The sequence below is a fragment of the Herpailurus yagouaroundi genome, unplaced genomic scaffold (assembly GCF_014898765.1).
Source record: "Herpailurus yagouaroundi ecotype Mexico unplaced genomic scaffold, PumYag 140, whole genome shotgun sequence".
Lineage (NCBI taxonomy): Eukaryota > Metazoa > Chordata > Mammalia > Carnivora > Felidae > Herpailurus > Herpailurus yagouaroundi.
Window position 1 is genome coordinate 20,794,543 of NW_024412395.1, and position 18,283 is coordinate 20,812,825.

The window sequence follows — 18,283 nt, forward strand, 5'->3', positions numbered from 1 at the left end:
ATTTTAAAATAAAGACTGTAACAAGAGATGAAGAAGGACATTATATCATAGTTAAGGGCTCTATCAACCAAGAATATCTAGCAATTATAAACATTTATGCCCCCCACAGGAGAGCATACAAAAAAAAAAAAAAAAAAAAATATATATATATATATATATATATATATATATATATATATCACAATCATAAAAAAATTCATTGATAATACTACCATAATATTAGGGGACTTTGACACCCACTTACAACAATGAACAGATTGTCTAAGCAGAAAACCATCAAGGAAACAATGGCTTTGAATGACACAGTGGACCATATGGACTTAAAAGATATATTCAGAACATTTCATCCTAAAGCAGTGGAATACACATTCTTCTTGAGTGCACATGGAACATTCTCCAGAATAGATCACATACTGTGACACAAATCAGCCCTCAACAAGTACAAAAAGATCAAGATCATACCATGCATATTTTCAGACCACAATGCTATGAAACTTGAAATCAGTCACAAAAAAAAAATTTTTTTGGAAGGACAACGAATACTTGGAGATTAAAGAACATCCTACTAAAGAATGAAAATGCTAACCAAGAAGTTAAGAAGAAATTAAAAAGTATATGAAAGCCAATGAAATTATAATACCACAGAGTAAAACCTCTGGTATGCAGCAAAGGTGGTCAGAAGAAGGAAGTATGTAGCAATCTAGGCCTTCCTAAAGAAGGAAGAAAGGTCTCAGATATACAACCTAACCTTATACCTTAAAGAGCTGGAAAAAGAACAACAAATAAAACTCCAAACCAGCATAAGACAGGAAATAATAAAGATTAAAGCAGAAATCAATGCTATCAAAACAAAACAAAACCAAACAAAACAAAACAGTAGAACAGATCAATGAAACCAGGAGTTGGTTCTTTTAAAGAATTAACAAAATTGATAAACCCATAGCCAGTTTGATCAAAAAGAAAAAGAAAAGGACCCAAGAGATTACAAACAACATTACAGAAATACAAACAATAGTAAGAGAATATTATGAGCAATTATATGCCAATAAATTGGGCAATCTGGAAGAAATGGGGGAAAAATATAGAAACATGTAAACTACCAAAACTGAAACAGGAAGAAATAGAAAATTTGAACAGACCCATAACCAGCTAAAGAAATTGAATTAGTAATCAAAAATATCCCAAAAAACAAGAGTCCAAGGCCAGATGGCTTTCCAGGGGAATTCTACCAAACATTTAAAGAAGAGTTAAGACCTATTCTTTTGGAGCTGTTCCAAAAAAATAGAAATGGAAGGAAAGCTTCCAAATTCATTCTATGAGGCCAGCAATACCTTGATTCCCAAACCATACAAATACCCCACCAAAAAGGAGAACTATAGACCAATTTCCCTGATCAACATGGATACAAAAATTCTCAACAAGATACTAGCAAACAAGATCAAACAATACATTAAAAGAAGTATTCACCACAATCAAGTAGGATTTATACCTGGGATTCAGGGCTGGTTCAAGATCCTCAAATCAATCAATGTGATGCATCACATTAATAAAAGAAAGGACAAGAACCACATGATCCTCTCAATCAATGCAGAGAAAGCATTCAACAAAATACAGCATCCTTTTTTGATAAAAACTCTCAAGGAAGTAGGGGTAGAAGAATCATACCTCAAGACCATTAAAGCCATATATGAGAAACCCACTGCTAATATCATCCTCAATGGGGAAAACTGAGAACTTTCCACCTAAGGTCAGTAACAAGACAGGGATATCCACTCTCACCACTATTATTCAACATAGTATTGGAAGTCCTAGTCTCAGCAGTCAGACAACAAAAAGGAACAAAAGGCATCCAAATCAGCAAGGAGGAAGTCAAACTTTCACTCTTTGCAGAAGACATGGCACTCTATATGGGAAATCCAAAAGATTCCACCAAAAAACTGCTAGAACTGATCCATGAACTCAGCAAAGTCGCAGAATATAAAAAATGCACAGAAATCGGTTGCATTTCTATACAACAATAATGAAGCAGCAGAAAGAGAAATAAAGGAATCGATCCCATTTACAATTGCACCAAATGTGGATACTACCCAAAACTATCTACAAATTCAATGCAATCCCTATCAAAGTAACACCAGCATTCTTCACAGAGCTAGAACAAACAATCCTAAAATTTGTAGGGAACCAGAGAAGACACTGAATAGCCAAAGCAATCCTGAAAAAGAAAACCAAAGCTGGAGGCATCACAATTCTGGACTTCAAGATGTATTACAAAGATGTAATTATCAAGACAGTATGGTCCTGGAACAAAAACAGACACTCAGATCAATGGAACAAAATAGAGAACCCAGAAATGAACCCACAAATGTATGGCCAAATAATCTTTGACAAAGCAGGGAAGAATATCCAATGGACTAAAGACACTCTCTTCAGCCAATGGTGTTGAGAAAACTGGACAGCAACATGCAGAACAATGAACCTGGACCACTTTCTTACACCATACACAAAAATAAACAAAATGGATGAAAGACCTAAACATAAGACAGGAAACCATAAAAATCCTAGAGCAGAAAGCAGGCAAAAACCTCTTTGACCTTGGCCGCAGAAACTTTTTACTCAACATGTCTCCAGAGGCAAGGGAAACAAAAGCAAAAATGAACTACTGGTACCTCATTGAGATAAAAATCTTTTGCGTGGTGAAGGAAGCAATCAGCAAAATTAAAAAGCAACCGGCTGAATGGGAGAAGATATTTGCAAAGGACATATAAAGGGTTAGTATCCAAAATCTATAAAGAACTTATCAAACTCAACACCCAAAAAAGATATAATGCAGTGAAGAAAGGGACAAAAGACATGAATAGATGCTTTTCCAACGAAGACATCCAGATGGCTCTCAGACACATAAAAACAAAAGGTCAGCATCACTCATCATCAGGAAAATATAAATCAAAACCACAATGAGACGGCACCTCACACCAGTCAGAATGGCTAATATTAACAACTCAGGCAAGGACAGATGTTGGTGAGGATGAGGAGAAAGAGGAACCCTTTGCCACTGCTTGTGGCAGCCCCTCTGGAAAACAGTATGGAGGTTCCTCAAAAAATTAAAAATAGAACTACCCTACGACCCACAATTGCAGTACTAGGTATTTATTCAAAGGATAGAGGTGTGCTGTTTTGAAGGTGCACATGCACCCCAATGTTTATAGCTGTGCTGTTGACAATAGCCAAAGTATGGAAAGAGCCCAAATGTCCATCGACAGATGGATGGGTAAAGAAGATGTGGTATATATATATATATATATATATATATATATATATATATATAAAGGAGTATTACTCAGCAATCAAAAAGAATGAAATCTTATAATTTGCAACAATATGGATGGAACTAGAGTGTATTATTCTAAGCAAAATTAGTCAGTCAGAGAAAGATAAATATCCTATGACTTCACTCATATGTGGAATTTAAGATACAAAAAGATGAACATAAGGGAAGGGAAGCACAAGTAATATAAAAACAAGGAGGGGGACAAAACAGAAGAGACTCTTAAATATAGGGAAGAAACAGGCTGCTGGAGGGGATGTGGGTGGGGGGATGAGCTACATAGTAAGGGGCATTAAGGAAGACACTTTTTAGGATGAGCACTGGGTGTTACATGTAGGGGATGAATCACTGGTTTCTACTCTTGAAATCATTGCATTATATGCTAACTAACGTGGATGTAAATTTAAAAAATAAGTAAATAAATAATAAAAGTAAAAAATAAAAAAATAATAAAAACAAAAGAAAAGAAAACAGACAAACAAATGGAAAACCCCCCGAAGCCTACATGCTGTATAATTCCATCTCTATGACATTCTGGGGGAAAAAAAGCAAAACTATAGAGAGAAAGAACAGATCAGTGGTTTCCAGGGACTAGAATTTCAGGAGACAAATTGACCCCGAAGGGAAAGCACAAGGAATGTTTGTGTTGATAGAGCTGTTCTGTATCATGATAATCCTGGTAGATACAAGGTTCCATGCATTTGCCAAAACCCATTGAACCATACAATACATAGAGTGAATTTTTTTATATGTTAATTAAAAAGTTGTGGGTAATGGTAAATAATGAAAAAAACCCACACGTTGACAACTCTTTTCAAGGGAGAACCTTAATGAAATTCATCTCCTTTGACTTTGTTTTTCCATTTCTCAAAATTTGTTCTTAGGAAAACAATCAATGATATGGTCAAGAATATTCTTTGTTGTGTTATGTGTCACAGAGAAAATTGAAAATGTCTTAATTGAGCAATTATAACAAGGTAGCTAAGTAAATTATAATATATTTCTTATTCACTAAAGGCATTCGAATTATCTTTTTGGGGGTTTATTATATAGAAAGAAATGATCATTCTTTACTGTTATATTATCAGTTTACTCTATTGACTTACCCAGTTTAACTTAAAAAACATTGATTGTCAATGTTTGCAAACTTTTAGACAACTTGAAATACTTTCTAAAGGTATACCATATATTCAAGCTGATCCATATATTTTTCTGAATAGCTAGATATATAAACAGATAGGTATATAGATAGGCAAAATGAATAATGTCATTTCTGCCTTTATACTCATTTCAGTTCCTTTTTTATTTTTCTAGCTAAGACAAAATTGGGATGGAGAATAGAGGTAGTATCTTTGATCCAAATCACTTTTCTGTTTGGGATGTCATTTATCTCCATTTTCAACCAATAATTAAAGCCACATTATATATAAATGGTGCTTTGCAATTTCCAAAGTATTATTTTACATTAGCCTCTTTGGTCTATCACCATACCAATAATATAATCAGGAATGATAGCAGCACTCTTCCTACCACTTATACAAGGAATCTTAAGCCTAACAGTTTTCCTGGGCCACATTTTGGTAGGTGTTGAAAGCAGAACTCAAATCCAGATGTCACAACTCCTATCAAATATTGTGTTCCTTATAAACCACTGTTTACTTACTTCAAGATTTTCCCTTTTGAAAGGGAAATTTAGATCATTTATTCCATTGTTAGAATTTTTGTTTCATCTTTTAAAAATTATAGAGAATCTCTATAAAATTCTCATGAGAAACAGAGTTTCCATATTAAACAGATGTCATCGGATTGTATTTTGAGATGTAACAGTGTGCTTTTTTCATTGTGGGCAACTGCCTCCCCCCATACCCTGGTTACTGAGCTGTCCACTGTGTCAAAAGATCAGGATTATTATACCTTGAATGCAAACAGATGGTACCAGTCAGTGCCTAAAATTGCCATCTTGAAGCTCTTTTCAGAGACAAAAATCCTGAAAACCAGACTTTCATATGCAAGAGCCAGGTATTTTGTAAATTCCAAATAGCTCCCTGTAGATACCAAGATGGGAGGCCAAAGGACTCCATACAGATTTAGTGTCAGCCAGAATCCTACAATGGCCAGTTCCCAGGGAGGGCAAGAGAAGGTACACAGATGAGTGTCTCTCACCCCCTCTCCTTTTGCAAATGAAATATTGAACAATGAATATGAAAACTGGCTGTTTCAGATAGGTTAAAGGGGAAGCAAAAGCAGAGGGACCATTCCCCTGTTTGATACTTTGGGAAGAGCCTGTGCACACGGGGTTCCCTGCACCACACCTAAAGGGATGGGGCTGCAACAGTGAGAGGATGACGTACTGTGTTTAGGCACAGAAAGGAGATCAGAGCTAGCTGCCTACCACCCTCACAACCTGGTCTCTCTGGGCCATTTATGATATGAAGGCTTCCCAAAATTCCTGTATGCTCCAAAGTGGGATAGGAAGTGTTAACTGTCTCCAGGAAACTGGGACTAGCTTGGAGTCAGGTCTAGGTGAGTATGTAGTGTGTGGACTAGAAAATCAGAAGCTATGTCAAAGACTATAAATACATAGATGCATAGATGCAGTTGCATCTTTAAAAACACGCATCTTTGAGTGATATAACAAAGACCAAGTTAAGGAAATATTTCAGTAGGAACTTTAAATGGATATATTTATGTATCCCCTTCCCTTCACAACTCCTGTCTGTTTTTGACTACCAACCAGAAATTGGGACTTGTTAACAAATTGATGTCATTTTTAGGAAAAAAAAAGTTATTTTTCAAGGTCAAATTATGGTAGGTGTCAAAAACAGCACTATATATATAGTTACTTTTCCCCCCACACCTTAGTTGTAATGAGTAATTTTCAAATCTTTACATACACACAGGAAATAGTGGTTACTTTCTTCTGAAATATGTGGTTAAGTCCAACAAAAATATGGCATTTCAGCTCTAAGACACTTTGTTAGATTTTACTTGGGTTTGTTTTTGTTTTTGTTTTTGATAATTTTAGTTTACTTCTATGTCTACTCGTCTACATTTTCTTTCACCCCGAGTAACACTTAGAATAGTACTCATGAGCTAACGGTATTATAATCCTCTATGCTTGACTGACTCCAGTGGATCAGGCCATATGTAGCCCAGTACATATATTGTCTTGACAGTGAGAAGATAATGAGTGTCAATAAAGCATCATGTTTAAGAAATAGGCTCTAGAGCTAGGTTGTCCAGGCTCAAATTCAGGATCCACATTTTACTTAGGTTTGTCCTTGGGTACATTGTTAAATTTATCCAAGACTCAATATTCTCATCTCTATAATGAGCATAATTATAGTTCATACCTCATGGTATTGTTGTGACATTTAAATGAGTTGATATATGTAATTTACTTAGAGTAAAAACTGACATCTACTACATATGGTGCATGTGTCTACCGTTATGAATGCTTTGAGGATCAAATGAGTTAATAAATACATGTTAAATGTAAGATTGTGCAGGTTACATTCTAGGTAATCAAAGTGTTAGCTGCTATTATGTTATTATATGCTGGGGAACTGGATATCGCTGCTCAGTTAGATTTCTGAATAAACATCTCACCTGCCATGTAGATTAAATTTCAGCTAACTTACAACTTTTTAAAACATGTTTACCTTAGAAATATTGGCTTCTTATTTTTAACTCTTATATTCTTACCTAAAGTATTTTCTTTTTAGCAGTCCTTTTGGGTACCCCATTCATCTTAAGCCTTTGCTCTTGTATTCTCTTTATTTTCTTTTAATAGCTATTAGAATTTGATTGTTTCTTTTTGTTTGTTTGTTTGTTTTTACTTTGTGAATATCCTTACATCGTTATTATATTTTTGCTTGTGTTTGTATCATTTATTTAATCATGCATTGTGCTGTTTCTGCTGAGTGTCCCTCCTATCCACTTCCTTTCCAGTCTTGTGTTCTATCTTATCCTTCCATCTTTTAGTTCTGAGCTTTTTTCATCTGCTTATCTTTTTTATTTTTGAAATAGGTTGCCCTATTCTGCCCCACCCTGTGATGCAATTCCCAGATTATCAAGGTGCCAACTCCTTTAGGCTTAGTCTTTCTAATACTCAATTTATTGAGTAGTTGACAATGGATTGTGTAGAATCACATCTTTATGTTTTGGCATCAGCTGAAAGTAATGTAATGATAAATGCACATGTGAGATAGGAGCCAGGAAGCAATACAGCATAATAGATAAGAATATCGTTTATAATGTCTAACAGATAGGTTTTCCAGTGCCATGTTTTCAGATACTAGCTGTATGACTTTGAGCAAGTTTTTTTAACCTTCCTGTATCTCAGGTGTAAACAATGGTATCTAACTAATGATGTCACTGTGAATATTCAGTAAACCACTACATGTAAAGCAGTAAGTACAGAGTATAATACACTCTATGTTTTCTCAAATGTCAGATGCTGATGTTCTTTTATTACAGTTGTTTTTGTTATTGTGATTATGATAATACCTAACATCAGGTTTCTTTGTCTTCACATATGTGTCAACTAGATAGACAAGTAAGTTTCAAATTGTGAAATTAATAAGCAGAGACATTAATTTATTGCTGGCATTGCATTATTACATGTAGATTCTGCTTAGCCTTTAGCTTTAGTTTTATATTTTATTGGTTTAAAATATAAACACTTCCTTAGTTGATTAAGGTCTCAGTCCAAAAGTGGCCAGGGGCTACTTACCTTTAAGAAGGTAACATTTAAATTTAAAAATGAAATTAAGTGCATATCAATTCCAGTAAATTTGCTATGTATTATCTGTTGACATCTTACTCAGCTGTCGGCAAGCATTTAATCAACATTTATTGGCATTCTTTTCTGAGATTTAAATAGGACATAAAATTTTATGACATGTAGAGTATTTTCAATAACTGTTTCATTATTTTTCATAGATAGTATAATAGTATACAAGAGAAAATATCAATAAAGTACCCAGAGTGAATTATTTGGGGCAGAGCAAGGTAGTTTGAAGTTTGTATAATGACAAAATGCTGGTCTACTTTCCAAATAATACTGTAGATTTGTGAATAGCTGGGTTCTCTTTTTTTTCCATTTTGTTTATAATCTTTTCTCTTTTTGGACATATAGATCAGAAAACTAAGAATTATAGTTGTTTGCTCTATTGTTACAAAAGATAGATGGTACTTCACAATATTGAATTCTAAGTCCTTAGTGGTCACAAAAAAGGAATGTTACAGGATGTAATATATACCATAGGTATAGTTTAAATACTAGTTTGATACAGAAAGCCCAGACTCTGATAGCTTATTAGTGTTAAATTTACATGATTGCTTGACCAGTAGCCATAGAGTCTGCATGAGCTATTTACACTTTAAGTGGCACTTCAATGGGGAAAATAAACATTTTTAAGGAATTGTGAGTATATTCATATGTTCAGGAATCTTCCTTTCATCTAAATACTTTAGCTTTTGGCTGGGAATGGGTGGGCATGAGGACAGTAGTATAAACTACTGTGTCTAAGATCTAGTTATCTGGCCATCTGTGCCACAGTTCCCAGAATCACAAACAAAACTGAGTGATAAATATGACCCCGAAATTTTACCCCTAGGCATGTACTGAAAATAACTGGAAACAGGTACTCAAAAAAGTACAGGTATAAGCACTTTCATAGCAGCAGTATTCACAATAGCTAAAAAATGTCCAGTGATGGATGAATGGATACACAAAGTGTGGTATGTATGTACAATAGAATATTATTCATCATAAAATGGAATAAAGTAGTGTATATGGTACAACATGGATGAGTCTGCAAAGCATTATGTTGAGTGAAAAAATCCAGACACAACATATCAGAAATTGTGTGATTCCATTGAAATGGAATACTCAAAATAGATAAATCTGTAGAGAGAAAACATAACTTGGTGCCTGCAGGGTCTGAGGAGAGGGGTAAAGGGGAAAAATGCTTAATGTATAAAAGGTGTTACTCTGGAGTGATGAAAGGTGTTGAGGCTAAATAGAGGCAGTGGTTGCACAACACTGTGGTTTACTAAGTGACACTGAGGTGTTTACTCTAAAATGGTTAACTTTAGGGGCGCCTGGGTGGCGCAGTCGGTTAAGCGTCCGACTTCAGCCAGGTCACGATCTCACGGTCCGTGAGTTCGAGCCCCACGTCGGGCTCTGGGCTGATGGCTCAGAGCCTGGAGCCTGTTTCCGATTCTGTGTCTCCCTCTCTCTCTGCCCCTCTCCCGTTCATGCTCTGTCTCTCTCTGTCCCAAAAATAAATAAACATTGAAAAAAAAAATTAAAAAAAATAAAATGGTTAACTTTATATAATGTGAATTTCCCCAAATTAAGTTACTAAAAAAATACTGAATGGCCACATTGAAGCAGCATCATATCCCATATTCTCAGAATCACAATTGGTTTATTAAGTCCACTCCATGAGGAGAGAATGTGGAGTTTGTCATTATTGATCCTGAGGAGGCTGATAAGGGCTGGAAGTAATTTTACAGTCTTCTTGAAAGATGAATTCAATTTCCTTCTTAAATATATTCTATTTTATTATGACATTAGATTATCAGAGCTTGTGAAAATCACTTTTAATAGCCAAGTTTCTGTCCCATGTGCCGCTTTATTTTCCATGCTTGCCTGAGATTTCAGTTGGTCTCATTGATCCATCCGAGAAAATGAAAACAGGAAAGTATAAATGCTCCTCTTCTGAGATGGATTCTCTCTGTACAATAAGGGCAGATAATTATACTGATTTGGATGGGCAGTTGAGGTTATTCAGGCTCAAGTGCTTTATTTTTGACTCTTAAATGGTTTAGATTCAACAACCATATAAATAAAGTGATCTGGATAATTATACATAGTTTTTATATTTTATGTGAACCAGACTGTGAAACTGTTGGTAGTTGTTTGTACACATATATGAATGGCAAAGTAAGTGCTTTCAATGGCTATGGCATAAATATCTAGATTTTTTCATATAAAGAAGGCCATTAGGTTTTTGTGGTGTACATCTTTGCAAACACACTTTAAAGGTTTCCGTATAATGAAAGTCCTTCATGTGCTAGGTACTTTGCTATATATGTCACATAAACGATTCCTAATGCTTAGAATATCCCTGAAAGATAAGTGTCATTATTTCCTTATTACAGATGAAATAGCTGAGGTTCAAAGAAGTTAGGTGATGTACTCGAGAGGAGAAGTAGGGCGAGTTTTCACATCTAGACACTTAACTGTATGCAGCCGGGCTACCTTGTAATGGGGATCCCATTGCAGCTCACTCACAAACTGCAGACACTGCTTATGATTAGTAGTTTGACTTCCCTAAAGAAAATCTTATTCATTTACTCACATGTCTGAATTATCCTGTATAGACAAACTATCAAAATATCGGTAGGAATATTGACATTTAACTGCATGGAGGAAATAGGTATATCAGTTTAAATGAGAGCTTAGGTGTTCAAAGTATTTGAGCACCTGATGTGAATACTAAGGGTACTGAATGGTGATTTGGAAGGATGTTAAATTTGAGTCATGGTAAACCTGATCAACTGGAAATTTAAGGAAGGTAGAGAGATAACAAAACTTGTGTGTCAGTCTAAGTGATTCAGAATTTGATGTCAAATAACAGTTTCAGCATGGGTTTTGTCTTCTCCTCATGCAGCTTCAGTATTATCTTCTAAATGTATTGCATTTTCCTACCACCTATTCCTATTTCCTATTTTGTTGATACTTTCATTGCCTGAAGAATCCTCTTTCATTGCCACCAAGTTTCAACCTTTCTTTTTTTCTTTGTTGAAAGCCTTCTGCTATCATGCTAGTCCCCCAGATGACCTTCTCTTCCCTGAACTACTATAGTGTTTTCTGTTTTAAACACACATTTGCAACTTGGCATTTACTTTTGGACTAAGTTTTCTTTTTATATGTTTATAGCTCATCTCTGTTATGAGTTATGAACTCTAGTGGGGTATGTAATAGTATCTTCACCGATTTTTGCCCCATTATATGCCTTGGACATAGCACACATTCATCAAATAGTACTTGATAATCTTATAACTCTTGAAGGCAGGGCTTTCTAAAAACAATTCATCAAAATACCACTTCTAGGAGATATTCTCCTCAAAAATGGATGATTATTGGCCAAATAAGTCTGTAAAACACTACATTCAACTTCCACCCTAAGAAATTTACACTGTACATTGGCATTTTCAGCACTCTGAGGAGTTTTTCAGTAGTGAGACCAAGTTTACTATTTTAACTCAGTATTCACAGCTTTCTCCCCACTTTTTTGTAAGAGCCCTACTAATACCTATTATGCTTCAAAAACGTCTTCTGTGAGACACTGCTTTAAAGTGGTTTGTGGGGTACCTGGGTGGCTTAGTTGGTTGAGCATCTTACTCTTGATTTCAGCTCAAGTCAGGATCCCATGGTCATGGGGTTGAGACCCAAACTTAAGATTCTCTCTCTCTTTCTCTCTCTTTCTGTCTCCCCCTCCTTCCACCCCTCTCCCCTGCTTGCTTGCTCATTCTCTCTTTCTCTCTCTCTCTCTCAAAAAAAAAATAATAAAACTATATTTTTTAATTTAAAAAATAAGGGTGCCTGGGTGGCTCAGTCAGTTAAGCATTGGATTCCGGGTTTCTGCTCAGGTCATGATCTCATGGTTGGAGATGTGCTGGTGGTACAGAGCCTGCTTGGGATTCTCTCTCTCTCTCTCTCTCTCTACCTCTGGCCCTCTCCTGCTTGCACCTGCATGCATGCGTGCACTCTCTCTCTCAAAGTACATAAATAAACTTTAAAAAATTTAAGAACTAAAATGCTTTGTATCAAAATTATGTTAATAATATTCACAAATATGGAAATTAACTTTTGACTAGATGTAGGTTGGGCATTTTGTATGGCCTCCTTGCTTCTGTACTTGGGAAAAGACTACCCCTCAGCTGTGTCAGGGCACGTGTGTGTGTGTGTGTGTGTGTGTGTGTGTGTGACAGAGAGAGAGAGAGAGAGAGAGAAAGAGAGGGAGAGGGAGGGAGCATCTGTGTGCATATGTATATGCACATACTATACAGTGTGGACTCAACCTGAAAAATAGACTGAGACTAAAAACAGAATGATTGGAACTGGTCTTTCAGCTTGATTATCTGCTAGAATCTCTATTACTTCTCATAATATGCTTGAAAAGTTTTATTTGTACCTCAGGGGCAATGAGCCTGGCCTCATTTACAAATATGAATGCAGATATTAACAGTATACTGTCTTCTCCTCCAGGCAGTCTTACTGTCGACTGGTTTTATTTACTTCCTCAGCAAAGGAAAATCCATCTCCTTGGAATTAGACACAATGTGCTTAATGGGAAAAGCAGAAGTTTTGGAGTCAGAAAGTTTTAATTTGATTCCCATCTCAGGTCTGTGTGACCCTGAGCAAGTTTTCCTTCCAGAACCATTGATTCCTCATCTGTAAAAGAAGATGGGTTATTCCTGCTTCTAAGAGCTTCCTACGAGGACAGTGCCTGACACAAAGGAGATGCCCTATAAACATTAGTCCCCTTTGTAGTTATTCTGTTTGTCAGGCAGTTTATGATAGGAGAATTCCACAGGCATAAAGTCACACAGCCAAAACTTCTCTTTCCTATAGATGCTGTTCCAAATATGTGTTGTTACTCTGAACTATAAATGACATCATTATTCTTCATGTCTTCTGTTTTTATGAAGGGACAGTGAGCAGGGGAAATAGTATGAGTTGAACTATAATCTATAAAGACAAACACTGGAATTGTAATAGTGAGTAAATAACCTAAAAGAGATTTTTTCAATTATTATAATTATTTGAGATACAGAAAAGTAACTTAGAAATGATCCCCTTAGTCTTAACATCTATTCATTGTAAAACAAAACAACGAAAGAAACAACTCTCCACCATTATTTTCATATATAAAAATTTTGGGTTTGACTAATTAGATCATTCAAAGGGAGAATAATAAATGTATTAGGAAAAATGTCAGATGGGCCTTCAAATTTGTCTCAACATTATATAATATTTAAAAAAATTTTTAATGTTTATTTTTGATAGAGAGAGAGACAGAGCATGAGCAGGGGAGAGGCAGAGAGAGAGAAGGAGACACAGACTCTGAAGCAGGCTCCAGGTTCTGAGCTGTCAGCACAGAGCCCGATGCGGGGCTCAAACCCACACACCCTGAGATCATGCCCTCAGCCGAAGTTGGACGCTCAACTGACTGAGCCACCCAGGCGCCCCATCAACATTATATAATAATTTTTTCACAAGTCCATTTCCACCATGGTCTGGGATTATTTACCACGTGTACAAACATAACAAAAGAATAATTTTGTGTTAATCTTGCTTAAAGTTACATTTGTGGAGGTAAAGGCAACCAACAGATAATTAGAATGATATAATTCTTTATAGCATAGAATAGAATGTTCAGCATAAATTGAGGTTTGCAGTCCAACAGACCACTGTAGCACCTGTTTTGCAGAAAAAGATATACTTATTACATATGGTTATCAATAACACGTCAATCATGTCTATCTCTAGCCAGCCGTGGCTAAATTGTTCCTGGAAGAAGCCCACTCTGTCCCTGTGAAGGATGACAAATGAGAGTTTTGCTGTGGTATCTACCTTTCTAAATGCCAAATGATCTCCTGGCAGTTTTTCTTGACATAAATATTATGAATGGCTGAAGAAACCGTCATTTTTCACACTTTATTGGTTTAGACAGAAGGTGAAGTCTTCTCGGCTAAACTGAAGTAGTAGAGGAAGCAATGAACCTAAATGTTCCTTGGACTCTCCTCAATTGTGCATTAATCAGCATCTGTCTCGATCTGGTTGATTACAGGAGAAGATGTATCAGGGAGTCTCTGCCCAGCATCTCCTCCTCCCGAAAGGACGGCTTGTGAAATTCCCTGCCGAATGGATTGTGTGGTGAGTGAGTGGACAGAGTGGTCATCCTGTTCACAGTCTTGTTCAAATAAAAACGCAGATGGGAAACAGACCAGATCAAGGATTATACTGGCATTGCCTGGAGAAGGTGAGTAATAGTGAAGGGTTCAATGGGGGAGTCAATGGCCAAATTACTGTTTTTATTTTATTTTTTTTTCTCGTAAGCACTTGAGAAGGTCATATTGTGGAAGTAGCCACATACAGGTGATAGCTCTATGGCCTGAGTCAAAATTAAATGTCATTTCTATGCATGCTTTTTCTCTTTAACCCTCTAGTTTATTTATACTGAGTTTCTATATTTACATGATTTGTCTTAGCCCAAACCTATGCCTAGGCCATGGCAATCAGATGGTTGTTATTTTTCATTATACTTATTTTGGTGGGGGGGGAACCACAAAGTTTGATTGCCACACATCCAGCTTCAGGTAGCTCATACATTGGGACATTGGGGAATATAATTGAAATATGTCTGGTAAAAAAAAAAAAAAAAAAAAAGCTCCAAATTAGGAATCAAGAGACATGGCTCCTTGACCAGGAACTGCCACTGACATCGGCAAGCTATCTGATCCATGTGGTCCAATTTCCTGTTCTGTCATGCTGGCGTGTTGTGAGAGGGAAGAAGATGAAGGCTCTGAAATGGCTTTGAAGAAGCTAAAATGTGCTATGGAAATGTAAACGGGTGACATCAGAACAAATTGGAGGAGCAGCTGTTTCTATCATTGATAGCCATGTCTCTGTCCCCAGACACATACGTTCGTTCTTTCAGGCTCTCCCTTGGCTCGTCTGCCTAGGGCTCAGTAAGAACAGCAGGATGGTGTGGCCACTGGCTGTGAGGAGCTCCTTTTTAAACAAGATTCTGTTCTGTGATCCTGAAAAATGGGGCCAGGGTCAAGATGAATGAAGATTTTCATATTCTTACATTGCAGTTGCTTCCCCCTCTTGTCTTTTATATTTCTGGAAGGAGAAAAAAGTCAGCAGTATTTAATGGGAAAAAAATAACAAGAATAACAAAACCAAGGTCACAAATCTTTTTGAGCATTTGGCCCACTGAATAAAACATCATAGGGTGGAAGAGTAGGAAAAAAAAATAAATACTTTAGATTAATGCCAGTTTTTACATGGATATAAAAATGTGAAAGAAAAGACAGTAATGAAATTTGATTGTCTGACTCACCCAAGAGTGTAAGGATGCACATCTGTCTGGTCTCCCTGCCAGTGGATAACACATTGTCAGATATTATTTCAGAGTTTAAGGATAGGCTCTCTTCTGCCAAACTTTAAGAGATACTTCTGGGTTTCTCAAAATTGCAGTAAAATGCACGGCTTGATGGAAGATGGGTGTCTTAAAATGATTCTCTGAGAAAAATAATGCTCTTAGGAAAAAGAGACCATATATAGGTAATGTGTGTGTAAGTGTATAGGTTTGACCTAATACCACTTCAAGGTCATGGGCTACTATATCTAACAGACTAACTTATGTAGGCATCATGTTACTAATATAAAAGTAGATTTCTTTGGAGTTTATCTCAGAGACACAGGACTCAGAGGTGGGAAATAGAATCTCTTTTTGTTGTTGGTGGTGGTTTTTTGTTGTTTTTGTTTTTGATCTAATCAACATGTGCTGCTACCTATTATTTAGGAGGGAAAGTGCAATATATTGTCCTCAGATTGTTACTCAGGACAAAAAGACCATGGCCCTGGAATGGGCAGAAGGGTACAGAGGTTCAGGCCTTTGGAATCCTGTGTCAAGAAACCACCTTTCTGGACCATTAAAACAGCAAAAACAAGGGCCCCTGGGCGGGCTCAGTCAGTTAAGCATCTGACTCTTGATTTGGGCTTAGATTGTGATCTCAGGTGAGATTAAGCGCTGGGTGGAGCCCCATTTTGGGCTCTACACGAAGCCTGGAGCCTGTTTGGGAGTCTCTCTTCCCTTCTGCCCCTCTCTGGCTCACATTCTTTCTCTCTAAAAATAAATAAATAAGCATTAAATAAACAGTGAAAACAGCAAAAATAAGAATGACAGTAACAACAGCAGCCCCTGCTAAAAACAACAGCAAAAACTATGTATCCTTTTTTTATTGTTATTTTTTTGTAGGTGGAAAACCATGTCCCGCTACTCAGGCCCTCCAAGAATATCGTTCATGTAATGACCATTCCTGTATGCAGCTCTACTGGGAGACATCGCCTTGGGGCCCCTGTTCTGAAGACACATTGGTAACTGCCCTTAATGCAACCATTGGCTGGAATGGAGAAGCCACCTGTGGTGTGGGCATTCAGACACGGAGGGTCTTCTGTGTCAAGAGTCATGTGGGACAAGTGATGACCAAAAGGTATCACCAATAGTTTATTGAAAGTGCGTATGGGGGCACCGGGGTGGCTCAGTCAGTTAAGCATCTGACTTCGGCTTGCATCATGATTTCATGGTTCATGGGTTCAAGTCCTGTGGTAGGCTCTGTGCTGATAGTGTGGAGCCTGCATGGGATTTTCACTCTCACCTCTCTCTCTGGACCTCTCCCATTTACACTATCTTTCTCTCTCAAAATAAATAAATACAGTAAAAATTTTCATTGAAAAACTTAAAAAAAGAAAGTACATATCTCTCAAACAAAGGTAGAAACAATTATAATATGAATCATTAGTAAAGTTATGGAAAGTAAATGTGGCCCACCAATATTGTATCTATTTGAGTAATCAAACATTTTCTTGATCTCTCAGTATTTTTGGTTGTTTTTCACTCACATAAAGACGAGTTCAGTATGAAGGTAGGTTCCCCCCTTTGAAAGGATATGGTTGTGTCACACTCCTCTTTAGGTTCCACTGATCTTCTCTGCCATGGGCAATAAATCCACATAGCCATTTGAATGGACTGATTCATGCCTGCAAGTAGGTTATAATCTCATATATGTTAGACTCTGCACATGAAGACATAAATTAAAAAACAAAACAGGATAATTTAGATCTAGGAACTAGGATATAGTTATGAAAAAGAGTCAAGGACAATTGCAAGTGATAGGCAAAAAGAGTAATTAGGCAGAAAACTCCATTGTGGGAGTTTCATCTCTAGACCAAACGAGGAGAAGACCTGACTCTTCCTCATTCCACGTGGGAAGTATCTTGGAAAAGACAATGCAAGGGACCTACACAATGTACAGTGACCAGGTAACTGTTCTGTCCATGGAGATTTCCTAGTCTCCTTCTTGTGGTAAAAGATCCCACCCCAGGGGCGCCTAGGTGGTTCAGTTGGTGAAGCATCAAGCTCTTGATCTCAGGGTCACGAGTTCAAGTCCTGCCTTTGACTCCATGCTGGGAATGAAGCCTACTTAAAACAAACAAACGAACAAACAGAACAACCCCACTCCAATCACAGGAATTGTGGGTCACCAGGATGGGAACACCCAAACTTTTGTCTAGTGTCACAAACTAGGCAACTTAAAGTGCTTCCCCAGGAATTCACAGATTGGGAAAATAAAACCCTCTCTTCTTTCTGTTCATGAGGCTCTAAGTATATGAATTGAGAATTGCCACAAGCATGGTCCTGGGGAAAACAGCAGGTGAGGGGAGTGAAAAAGATGCTCAGAAAGAAGCAAAAACTGAAGCAGAGCACATCCTGGCAACATCAAGTCCTGGGCCTATCCTGCTAAGTGTGCCCCTGCCCTTCCTGGCAACACAGGCAGATACACTTACTTGTCCACCTGATTCAATCCAATTTGTGTTGCTGTCTGGGACATCTCAATTGGGACATCCCAATTTCACCTTGGGAAACCTTGATGATGGGCTCTGAGCCTTACCCACGGTGGTATGGAAACCACAATTTTATGTAAGGAAAGTCATAGGAACTCAGATAAGGATTGTGAACTGTGGATGGCACAAGTCATGCAGACTGGCCAGATACTGCTGGTGTTGGAGCATCCGATGTGCAGATGACTGTGCAAATGCAAGCAAAGATAATATGACTTGAAGTGAAGCACAGTTCAGAAGACCTA

At 37.1% G+C, this 18,283-nt stretch overlaps 1 protein-coding gene across 2 annotated transcripts in view; it reads left to right on the forward strand.

Moving 5' to 3' along the window:
• Window positions 1-18,283, forward strand: part of THSD7B (thrombospondin type 1 domain containing 7B) — a 1,621,840-nt gene that overhangs the window by 1,218,408 nt on the left and 385,149 nt on the right. For both annotated transcript variants that reach the window (XM_040474954.1, XM_040474955.1), the window contains 2 exons: window positions 14,197-14,388; window positions 16,396-16,630. In XM_040474954.1, the coding sequence (XP_040330888.1) occupies window positions 14,197-14,388; window positions 16,396-16,630 (427 nt within the window). The remainder of the gene's footprint in view (window positions 1-14,196; window positions 14,389-16,395; window positions 16,631-18,283) is intronic.